Source organism: Scyliorhinus torazame, chromosome 12, assembly GCF_047496885.1.
Source record: "Scyliorhinus torazame isolate Kashiwa2021f chromosome 12, sScyTor2.1, whole genome shotgun sequence".
Taxonomy (NCBI): domain Eukaryota; kingdom Metazoa; phylum Chordata; class Chondrichthyes; order Carcharhiniformes; family Scyliorhinidae; genus Scyliorhinus; species Scyliorhinus torazame.
The window spans coordinates 197,588,197-197,600,539 of record NC_092718.1 but is presented as its reverse complement, the minus strand read 5'-3'; the positions used below and the strand labels follow the sequence as shown (position 1 = coordinate 197,600,539).

Genomic DNA, 12,343 nt, shown 5'->3' with positions numbered 1-12,343 from the left:
TCCCTTAGCGCGCGGGAACTGGAAAATGTACCCCAGGTCTCCCTGAGGAAATTCACCTGACCTAACTCTTTATTTTACATAGGTTGATTTCTCGAAGGCTTTCTGTGCAATTCTGGCCATCTTTTAACTGAAGTTTTCTTCCTGATTTTATATTAATGGACTCACTGACAACATGGGTGGGATTTTTCGGCCACGTCGGCCCTGTAACCAGAGATTCCGGCCCGAGGTCAACGGACCTTTAAACGATCCGTCAAATTTTCCGACCTAACACCATGGGCGGCAACAGAATACGTAGCAGTATCTCTTGAATTTATTTCTGTTTTAATCACTTCTTTTTTACTTTCTACTTTTGTTTATGTCCTTACCTGCACCTTTTCCCCATTCTGTTTCAGCCTGAGACTCTTGTAATTTTATGCTCACTCGATACCTCTTTATTGCTTTGTTCATTCTCTCCTCAAAGCACAAATGCACATTCCATTACAGATACACAAACTCTTTCCGTCTCTCCCTGTTGACTCCATTTTCCTTCTTTCTTATTTAGATCCATCTCCAAGCTACAAAGGCTACAGGAAGCTAAATGGATCCGAGGCTTGATCTCATTAGTGTTTTTCTCTTTGCTTGTGTGACTTGACCTTAAGCCTGTGTAATGCATCTTCCTATCTCTACAATGCTAACAATTCAGCAAAGGTTCATCAAATCTGTTAACTGGTAGACAACATATGTAACATATGCGTGACGCAAATTATATATATGACTGCGAGGTTTCCGGGAGTAACATTTCATGCGAGCCTTGTGGCTAAATCACACACTAACTCATTTTTCAGTAAATTACTATGCTCCATCTTCAAGCCTCTATTTGAAGGGTATGAGTTATCGAGCTTCCAAAATCCTTGCAAACCAGCAATTTCTATCATCTATTTCATGTACGGATCAATCCTTGTTATTTGCTGCCTCTTCCAATTCCGTACGATAATCGTACTTACTACAATAATTTAACTAGCAGGTTTAAATTGGGTATATTTGTGTAATATTTACAATTGGCATATAATCACTATCTAATTCAATTGCAATAGGATGTCAAATTAACATTCTTGACAGAATGGTCATTTTGCAACACCTGCTTTATTTGTAACTCTCACTCATTTAGCTTGAACATATTTGTCAATACATTGCAATGGCTGGCAGGTTCTGGTTAGATATAATAGCAGGCAATTGTTTTCAGTACTGTATGGATCAAAGCTGTTGTTTTGAATTGTACAGGTAGCATTTCATATACTAGATTACCAGTGCTATGTTCAATCTGCAGTGAGCTACTGTATAGATGGTGAAGCAATGTACATAATGCTTTAGGAATAGCTATTTGAAAATTAAATGTGCGAAGGAACACAGCTTTCTTGCCAAAATTCAAAAGTGCATTTTTCTGTTGAAAGTGCGAAATAAAAATAAGGTGGCTGCCAGACAAATATTACATCAGAGGAAGAAGTGCAGGTGACTTCCTAAATTGTAACAGTTAAAATGGAACCGTACATCACAACCCTAATATTATTTCTTGCTGCCTTCAGAGGCTAAGTGAATAAATGTTCTGAGCTACATTGACCAGGGAGATCTCAGCTTCCTTCTCCAGCCTGTGCTGAGTTGACTGATCTCAACCAGGTAGGGACAATCCAATTGCACAAGCACATGTTTGAATGACGTTTACTGAACTCAGACAATCTGCCTGCAGTCTGCAACTATCCCATGGTGCGACGCCACATGCGTATTTAGTAACTCCTTAAACAGTGTGTTGGCAACGAAGGTTAATTATTGAGCTTAGTTCATGACATTCCTTGGCAGTTGAGCCAACACAAAGTGAACACAAAAAGGTTTGTGTGTATGAAACTGCGAAAGAACCAGGCAGAAACCACTGAATGTCCAGAAACAGATTTGGGCGAGATTTTAATTCACCCAAAACCCATTCGATTACCAGAGTTAAAATTTGGCCCAAAGTGTGCATCTAAATTCAACTTTTGAGTATTTGACATAGTAGAACTGTTGGAGAATGGGAAGTTGCCTGGATTTTGGCCCAATATCAGCATGAATATTTGATGTGGAATACAACTCATTGTATTCAGATTAACTACAACCTTATACCTTAATCATGCCTGGGAAAAACACCCTCTCTTGTGCCTTTGACGGTAGCACAGTGGTCAGCACTGTTGCTTCACAGCGCCAGGGTCCCAGGTTCGATTCCCGGCTTGGGTCACTGTCTGTGCAGAGTCTGCACGTTCTCGTTGTGTCTGCGTGGGTTTCTTCCGGGTGCTCTGGTTTCCTCGTAAGACGTGCTGTTAGGTAATTTGGACATTCTGAATTCTCCCTCCGTGTACCCAAAGAGGCGCTGGAATGTGGCGACTAGGGGCTTTTCACAGTAACTTCGCTGCAGCGTTAATTTAAGCAAATTTTTGACAATAAAGATTATTGTTATTATTTTTGTTTCCATTCCCCACATTAGGCAGCTTTGCAATTTTTCCAAGAAAGTAATTTATGCCAAATTTTGTACACCAATTAGGAATTAAGTTGAAATTACCCAAATAATTAACCTAAAATTCTTAGTGTCATCCCCTCGGTCCCAAATTCAGGTCCATGTCCCAGGTGTCCTATTATGGTCTCCAACCCCCCATCACCTTATAATCTTCCCAGCTTTGATTGTCCGACACACCGAGAATCTAATAGCAGGCGCAAATGGCACTTATTTGTTGTGGTTACTTTATTCAGTTAATAGTTAAAATTGAGCAAAATATATCTGCCTTTGCCAATTAGATAAGGCATAAAACAAACATTAAACTGTGAGCTAGAATCAAGAATGCTTCATAAATACTGCTTTCTTGCCTGAGCTTTGCATGAAGCAACCCTCGTGTTTGCCAGTTTTAAATGCCTCAAGTAACATGATTTGAACCGACTTGTGCACAACACTGAATAAATGAATCGGGTCTGTCGGTTTTCTGCAATTGGAATGTGTTGAGGATGACTTCATCGCTACTTTCGTTTTCAATTTTCCTTTCTCAGAAATAAATCTGGAATCCTGGGTTGGAGGAGTGAGAAGACTGAGATAATAAACGGATATGAGTCGAAGGTAAAGTGCTCACCATTCTGCAGGACTATTCTCCGAATAAGGGGCAGGCCATTTAGGACAGTCTGGAGGAGGAATTTCGTCACTCAGTGGCTGGCAAATCTTTGGAATTCTCTGCCACAGAGGGCTGTCATTGAGCAGGTTCAAGATTGAGATCAGTAGGTTTCTACATATTAAAAACGTTAAGGGGTTGGGGATAGGGAAGCGCGGTGGCACAGTGGTTAGCACTGCCCCCTCACAGCTCCAGGGACCCGGGTTCAATTCCGGCCTGAGGTTACTGTCTGAATGGAGTTTGCACTTTCTCCTGTGTCTGCGTGGGTTTCCTCCGGGTGCTCTGGTTTCCTCCCACAGTCCAAAGATGTGCAAGTGAGGTGGATTGGCCATGCTAAATTACCCCTTAGTGTCCAACGGGGTTGGGTGGTGTTGCTGGATTGTGGGGATGGGGTGGAGACGTGGTCTTAAGATGGGAGATTTTTCCAGGAGCCGGTGTGGACTCGATGGGATGACTGACCTCCTTCTGCACTGTAGATTCTATGAGTGCAGGACAATGGTGTTGAAGTAAAAGATTAGCCATGATGTTATTGACTGGTGGAGCAGGTTCAAAGGGCTGAATGGTCAACTCCAGCTCCTATTATGTTCTTTTGCAGGTTCTTATGCAAACAAGAAGGAGTATGATTTAGAGCTCCTAATACAAAGTTTTGTGTGATGCAACCACATTCCAGGAACTTGAGGCTCAGAGATCAATGCATTCAACCCACAGTTAATTGTAAATTATTGACTTCTGTGCCAAATTCTCAACATGTGTTCCCGCCATTTAATCTCTGTGCCAGTAGCTCACTAAATGTTAGCATTTATCCCCTGGTAATGTGGTAGCCCAGTATTACAGCACTGGTTTCTGCAGATTTATAGCTATAATTTATTTGATTCCCCTGGTGTCATTTGAATTTTCTGGGGATGCGTGCTTAGGGTTGGCCTGAAGCCTCCAGGAATTGAAGATCAATCTCCAGGACACTGTCATGTGCAACCATTGGGACATTAAAAATATATATATATTTTAGATTTTCTTTGAACATTTCTCTAAACCAGATGTAGAAATATTGAAAATGGGTGTGTGGGTTAGGGTGGGGGGAGAGGATGGGTGTAGGGTGGGGTACAGTTGGTGGAAATGGCTATTTAGCTGACAGTCAAGTATCAACCACTTGGTAATGAGTCTTCTTCCTTTCCAATTAGTGTAGGAAGGCACTACATCACAAGGATGGATGTGTTGGCCAACTAATGGCCGGAGCGTGGGGGCGACTCGTGTTGAAACCGCCAAAAATTCATTTAATCACAGTTTAAAAACCCTATGCCCATTACGACTAATGTAATACAAGAACTCAAAAACGTTTGCAAGGAAAGGGCTTTCTGCTCATTAAACCTGTTGCCTTTATGACCATGTAAAACCTACCCTGTCACGGTGCCGAGGACCAGGGTTCGATTCTGGCCTCGGTCACTGTCTGTGCGGAGTTTGTACATTCTCCCCGTATCTGCCTGGGTCTCATCCCCACAAGCCAAAGATATGCAGGGTAGGTGGATTGACCATGCTAAATTGCCCCTTAATTGGAAAAATTAAAAAAATATATATCCTATTGTTATGGGCCAGGGTTTAGAGAACCCCAAAGTGTATCATGGAGTTCACCTGACCCACAACTTTTACTAGATTGTGATATGGGGAGCACACGGCTCACTCTACAGGTGTGGTACAGCAGAAATGGAAAATTAATTTTTAAAGCAAAACAATGTTTATTCTAGGAACTCAAGTTAACCTTTTTAAAAGATACAGTGAACATCTTAGCAACCATTAATTCAAATACAACCCCCAAAGACTACAACACTAAGTAATCCTTTAAGCTTTCCTTTTAACATCCATAAGACTTAAAAAAGAACTTTTAACAGAAGCACATCAGGTTAAAGTCACTACTGCGAGCAGTTATTAGTTTTAAATCACCGAAGGATTGATTTACGGTTTTTAAATTACAGACAGAATGACTAATACCCCTTCTGGCTGTGACTGCAGCTATCCAGCTCTGAAAACAAAACTAAAGCACACCCTGCAGCAAACAGCCTAAAACAAAAGTCTAAAGCTGACAGACAGCCCAGCTTTACCCACACTCTGACATCACTGCAGTAATAAACACCCATTTCTTAAAGGTACTCTCACTGCAGATATTTATATACACACCCATTTCTTAAAGGTACTCTCACATGACACCTCCCCCCAAGAAAAAAAATAAACCATCAACTTCAAGATGCTTTCATTTTTCACCTTTTCACTATCCTTTAAGAAATGCACACAGTAAATATACTTTTTAGTTTCAAAGAAAACAACACACGCAAACAGGTACAACAATATAGTCCATATTTTTGTTCGTTCTTCCTCCAACTGAAATCCTTTCCGATTGACAGTCTCTTTGAATAAGAAGGTCCTTGCATGATCTGTCCATTTCTCTTTGCCTCGACATTTCTTTTTAAAGTCAGATACTTTAGTTCAATCTGATCTCAGAGTCCCTTGTAATTCTCCAACACATGAGCATTGGTTATCACAGCTTTCAGGCAGTCAAATACCTGTTGAAAGTCCACCGTCCACTGAAATTTTCGACCTTTCTTCAGCAAGTCCATCAGTGGAGCAACCACCCTACAAAACCATTGCACAAAAGTTCAATCAAATCCAGTCATGCCAAGAAATCGCATTATTTCCCTTCGTCTTGAGGGTATCGGAAACTCCTCAAGGAAAGTGACTTGGACTTTTCCAAATTCACTTTTGGCTAGGTTTACCACCAAACCTGCCTCGTGAAGTCGATCGGATAACTCCATCAGATGTTTTAAATGTTCTTTCCATGTCTGGTCGAGAATTACAAGATCGTCGATGTATACTGCACAATTGGGTAATCCTGAAACAACTTTGTTAGTTAACCGTTGAAATGTGGCTGGGGCATTTTTCATGCCAAATGGCATAACTTTGAATTGGTATATACCATCTGGAGTCACAAAAGCTGAAATCTCCTTCGCCCTTTTGGATAAAGGTACCTGCCAGTAACCTTTTAAGTAAATCCAGTTTGGAAATAAAAGCTGATTGTCCCACTTTCTCAATGCAATCCTTCAAACGTGAGATAGGATAAGAGTCCGTTCTTGTAACTGCATTAACCTTTCTATGGTCCACACACAACTGTTGGGTACCGTCTGGTTTAGGTACAATCACTGTGGGTGAGCTCCATTGGCTGTAACCCACTTCAATTATGCTATTTTTAAGCATACTCTTAAACTCTTTGTTAACCTGTGCCAATTCTAAAGGGGTAAGTCTATGTGGATGTTGTTTGATTGGAACAGCATTTCCCACATCTACATCATGTATAGCCATTTTAGTACTTCCCAATTTATCTCTACAAACTTGCCCACGTGATATCAATAACTCTTTTGGGTCAATCCCTTTTTCCTCTGGAAGGTAACTCAACAATTCATCCCAATTTTTAAGAACATCCTAGTTTTCCAATTTAATTTGAGGTATGTCAAATTTACAGTCATCTGGATTTGGTTCGTCTAACGCCATCAGATGTTCGAATAACTCCATCAGATGTTGTAAATGTTCTTTCCATGTCTGGTTGAAAATGACCAGATCATCGATGTATACCGCACAATTGGGTAATCCTGAAACAACTTTGTTAGTTAACCGTTGAAATGTGGCTGGGGCATTTTTCATGACAAATGGCATAACTTTGAATTGGTATATACCATCTGGAGTCACAAAAGCTTAAATCGCCTTCACCCTTTCGGAAGTTAGAATCATTAAAACCTCCTCCTTTTTCTCTCCTTCCCTTTCAAAGTATCTTTTAAGCATATTCACATGACACACTCGGTGAGTCTTCCTTCTACCTGGTGTTTTTACCACATCATTCACCTCACTTAATTTCCTTTCAATCTGATAAGGTCCACAAAAGTTGCTTTTAAAGGTTCACCTATCACTAGTAACATTACTAAAACTTTATCTCCACTGGCAAAACTACGAACTTTGGATTTCTTTTCCGCTACCCGTTTCATCACATTGTGCAACTTTTATATGTTGTCTAGCCAATTCACCTGCTGTATTTAATCGTTCCCTAAAATTTGACACGTAATCCAATAATGTAAGTTCTGATTTCTCACTCACCAATTTTTTCTTAATGCATTTAAGTGGTCCTCTCAGCTCATGACCAAAAATTAGTTCAAAAGGACTAAATTTGGTTGACTCATTAGGTACATCCCTAATTGCAAACAGTACGAATGGAATTCCTTTATCCCAATCCTCTGGATAATCTTGACAATAAGCCCTTAACATTGTCTTTAATGCCTGATGTCATCTTTTGAATGCTCCCTGCGATTCTGGATGGTACGCAGTTGATTTAAATTGTTTTATTCCTAAGCTATCCATTACTTCTTTGAATAACCTCGAGGTAAAATTTGATCCTTGATCCAATTGTATTTCTGTGGGTAGTCCATATCTAGTAAAGAATTTAAGTAATTCCTCCACAATCTTTTTAGGTGTAATATTACGTACTGCAATGGCCTCTGGAAACCTAGTAGACATATCCATTATAGTCAAAAGATATTGATTCCCACTTTTTGTTTTAGGAAGCGGTCCGACATAATCAATTAGGACCCTTGTAAAAGGTTCCTCAAATGCTGGAATGGGTATTAAGTGGGCTGGTTTTATCACTGCTTGAGGTTTCCCTATCACTTGACATGTGTGACATGATTGACAAAATTTAACTACATCTTTATGTAGTCCAGCCCAATAAAAATGTTTTTGGATTTTAGCTTGTGTTTTCCTTATTCCCAAATGACCTCCCACTGGTACCTCATGTGCAACTCGCAACACCTCCTTTCTATACCCTACCAGCAATACTACTTGATGAACCTCTGCCCACATTTCATCCGCCTGCATATGTAAAGGTCTCGATTTTCTCATCAAGACATTACGGTAATAACACTCTGGTATACACTCACATTCCTCTTCTATGTACGCTTTCTGATACATCCAGTTTATTTCTACATTTTTCTGCTGTAACTCCGCCAATTTTCCTGAACTAAAAATATCCGCCTCATCCTCCACCTGTTCTTGTTCTTTTTCAACAATCTGATCAAAAATTGTTTCTGATAATTGCACTTCAACGTCATCTTCACTCTTTGATTTCTCCTCTTGTCTTAACCTGTGACTTTGCGACCTTATTACTACACAATCCGGAGAACTCCCAGGATATTCATCCTTCAGCACTTCAGTTGTCTGATTTTCCACTGGCTTATCAACCACAGTAGGCATCACTCCCACCTGCGATCCAGCTATATCATTACCCAAGATAACTGTATTCCTGGACAAGATAGTATATCTATTACTCCTACTACCACTTCACCACTCTTCACTGGACTTTCCAACCTTACCTTATATAATGGAACATTACTCCTCTCACCCTGAATTTCACATATTACCATTTTTCTGGCAACATTCTTCCCAGACTACATAACTACTCAGCTCTTACCATTAAAGATTGACTAGCTCCTGTATCTCTAAAATTGTGACTTCTTTACCTGCTCCTCCTGATACACATGAGTAAACTTTACCCACACAAGTAAATTCTTTAAAGAGATCTGGCACCTTCTTATCAATCACCTCTTGATCAGGTTGTACAATCTTTTGCACCTCCTTCGCTTCACTCAGGCTTTCCTTTACCACTTTAACAAACCCCACTGTCTTATCCTGTTTTATCACATCAGCCTTCCCAGTGCTTTTCTTCAACCACCAACACTGTGACTTTACATGGCCTAGTTTATTACAGTGAAAACATTTGACATTTTTCATGTCTCTTCCACCCTCCTGGATTTTTTTAAAATCTGAGGTACACTCTCCTTATTATCTCCCATCAGATCACCTTTACCTTTACCAGTTGAGTATTTCTCATGTCCCCAGTTTCTATCCTTCACAGGCTGAAACTGATGTTGGAAACCAAACTTTGATTTATGAACTAATTCATAATCATCTGCCATTTCTGCTGCTAATCTCGCTGTTTTAACCCTTTGCTCTTCCACATGAGTTCTCACTACATCAGGAATTGAACTTTTAAACTCCTCCAAAAGTATAATTTTTCTGAGAGCTTCATACGTTTAGTCTATTTTCAAAGCCCTTATCCACCTATCAAAATTATTCTGTTTGATCCTTTCAAACTCCATGTATGTTTGACCAGGTTCTTTCCTTAAATTTCTCAACCTTTGTCTGTAGGCTTCAGGCACTAGTTCATATGCACCTAAGATGTATTTTTTTTCACCTCCTCAAAAGTCCCAGATACCTCCTCCGGTTGTGATGCAAACACTTCACTAGCCCTACCTACCAGCTTTGTTTGAATCAGTAATACCCACATGTCCTGCGGCCATTTTATTTGTTTAGCTACCTTCTCAAATGAAATGAAAAAGGCTTCTACCTCCTTCTCATCAAACCTTGGTAATGCTTGGACATATTTAAATAGATCCCCACCAAACCTTCGACTATGACGCTCTTTCTCACTATCCTCATCACTACCCTCCAACTGTACATTTCCCTTTACGCCTGCCACTTTTAACTGACTGTCGTGTTTCATGGCCATTTTTTGAAGTTCACATTCTCTCTCTTTATCTTTTTCCCTGATCTGTATCTACCTTTTTCTTTCCTTTTCCTCTCTATCTCTTTCGTATTTAAGCTGCTTTAATTCTTTCTCATGTTCCATTTGTTGAATTTGTAACTGAATTCTTGCCATTTCCAATGAGTCAAACTGTATCTCAGGCAACTTTAAATGCTTAGCCACCGCCATAATTACTTCGTCTTTTCTCCTTTTGTCATGTAATGTTAACTGCAATGTTTTTGCCAAATCTAACAGTCTGCTTTTAGTCTCTGTCCGTAAGGTACTGTGTGTGACTGTCTCCACCCCCAAAAACTTCAGAGCCTCTGAAAGAGCCATTGTCCACAACACACTCCCCACTTAAATTAGAATACCACACCTGAAAAGCAACCACAATATGCTCACCCCTCACTGTCTTTAAGTTCACTAAGCCAATCCAATAGATAGACTTTTATCCCGGACGAGCCCCCAATTTGTTATGGGCCAGGGTTTAGAGAACCCCAAAGTGTATCATGGAGTTCACCTGACCTACAACTTTTAATAGATTGTGGTATGGGGTGCACACGGCCCATTCTACAGGAGTGGTACAGCAGAAATGGAAAAGTATTTTTTAATGCAAAACAATGATTATTCTATGAACTTGCGTTAACCTTTTTAAAACATACAGTGAACATCTTAGCAACCATTAATTCAAATACAACCCCCAAAGACTACAACACTAAGTAATCCTTTAAGCTATCTTAACCACTATCCGGTAGCATAGTTGTTAGCACAATTGCTTCACATCTCCAGGGTCCCAGGTTTGATTCCCGGCTTGCGTCACTGTCTGTGTGGAGTCTGCACGTTCTCCCCATGTGTGCGTGGGTTTGCTCCGGTTTCCTCCCACAGTCCAAAGATGTACAGGTTCGGTGGATTGGACATGGTATATTGCCCTTGGTGTCCAAAATTTGGGTTACTGGGTTATGGGGCTAGGGTGGAGGTGTGGGCTTGGGTAGGGTGCTCTTTCCAAGGGCCAGTGCAGACTCAATTGGCCAAATGGCCTCCTTCTGCTCTGTAGATTCTATGAAATCTATCCTTTTATCATTCATAAGACTTAAAAAAGAACTTTTAACAGAAGCACATCAGATTAAAGTCACTACTGAGAGCAGTTATTAGTTTTAAATCATGAAAGGATCGATTTACACGTTTTAGATTACAGAGAGAGTGACTAATACCCCTTCTGGCTGTGACTGCAGCTATCCAGCTCTGAAAACGAAACTAAAACACACCCTGCAGCAAACAGCCTAAAATGAAAGTAAAAAGCTGACAGACAGCCCAGCTCTGCCCACACTGTGACATCACTGCAGTAATAAACACCCTTTTCTTAAAGGTACTCTCACATGACACTGTCATTTACCTATTTAATCGCGTGGAGAATACCCTGTAGAACTTCAAAGGTCAATCAAGGGAAAATTTAGAACATTTATCTATCCTTATTTCCCACATATCTTTGCTTCCCAGCCTAAGTAACACAGAAAATATTGTATATTATTTGATGACCATCACCTCATTTGTCTCTATGGCCTCCACTTCCAATCTCAACTTGATCATTTGTATAGCTCCTTTGTGAAGGACTTAATTGACACAACAACATTCGTTGCTCTTTCTGAGAGTTAACTCCACACAACCAACAGTTTTATTTATGACTTTTTTTTCCAAGTATTTTTTCTAAAAAGCAAGCATTAGTGGAATTTCTGATTTCCTGCATTGATTTCAGGATACTGTGATTAAATATTTTGGCGCAATGCTTTATATTTAATGTTTTTTGGACAAGATCATATTCAAGATAGACTCATGATTAAGGCCAAAGCATTTGGAATCCGGGGACAGATAGCAGAATAGATAGCAAGTTGGTTACAAAACAGGGGGTCACCAAGGCTCCTTCGGCAGCACCTTCCAAACCCACGACTGCTACCATCGAGAAGGACAAGGGCAGCAAGTACATGGGAAACCAGCACCTGGAGGTTCCCCTCCAAGCTACTCACCATCCTGACTCTGAAATATATCACCGTTCCTTCACTGTCGCGGGGTCAAAATCCTGAAACATCCTCCCGATAGCACATGGACTGCAGCAGTTCAAGAAGGCAGCTCACCACCACCTTCGCAAAGGCAATTGGGGATGGGCAATAAACGCTGGTTACACCCACATACCGTGAATGAATCATAAGAAGGAGTCAAGGGTACGGAACTCAGACCAGCGAAAGGTAGGAAGTGGTATTCCACAAGGATCAGTAAAGTTCACAGTTGGGAACTGTAATTAATAAGGGAGGAAGAGAGCAACATGGAATACATTGCTAAGCTTGCAGAGTGGGTGTGGAATTGTAAAATGAATTTCAATATGGGAATGTGTGAGGTGGTTCATTTTGATAGGAAGAATAAAGTGAACGCATATTGCTTGGGTATAGGGGCTCAGTGGCATAATAGTTATGTTACCAGACTACTAAACAATCCAGAGACATTAGTTCAAATCCTCTGAAGTTGCCCTGCCTCGTGTTCGTCAGTGGCGCGCTGTCGTCGGCAGTGGGGTTCTCTGTTCTTG

General features: G+C 40.5%; 1 protein-coding gene across 5 annotated transcripts in view; it reads left to right on the top strand.

The window, feature by feature from the left end:
* The window catches only part of ankrd13b (ankyrin repeat domain 13B), a 519,799-nt gene that overhangs the window by 430,369 nt on the left and 77,087 nt on the right, over positions 1–12,343 (top strand). For all 5 annotated transcript variants that reach the window (XM_072469638.1, XM_072469636.1, XM_072469637.1 and 2 more), the window contains exon 7: positions 3,043–3,109. In XM_072469638.1, the coding sequence (XP_072325739.1) occupies positions 3,043–3,109 (67 nt within the window). The remainder of the gene's footprint in view (positions 1–3,042; positions 3,110–12,343) is intronic.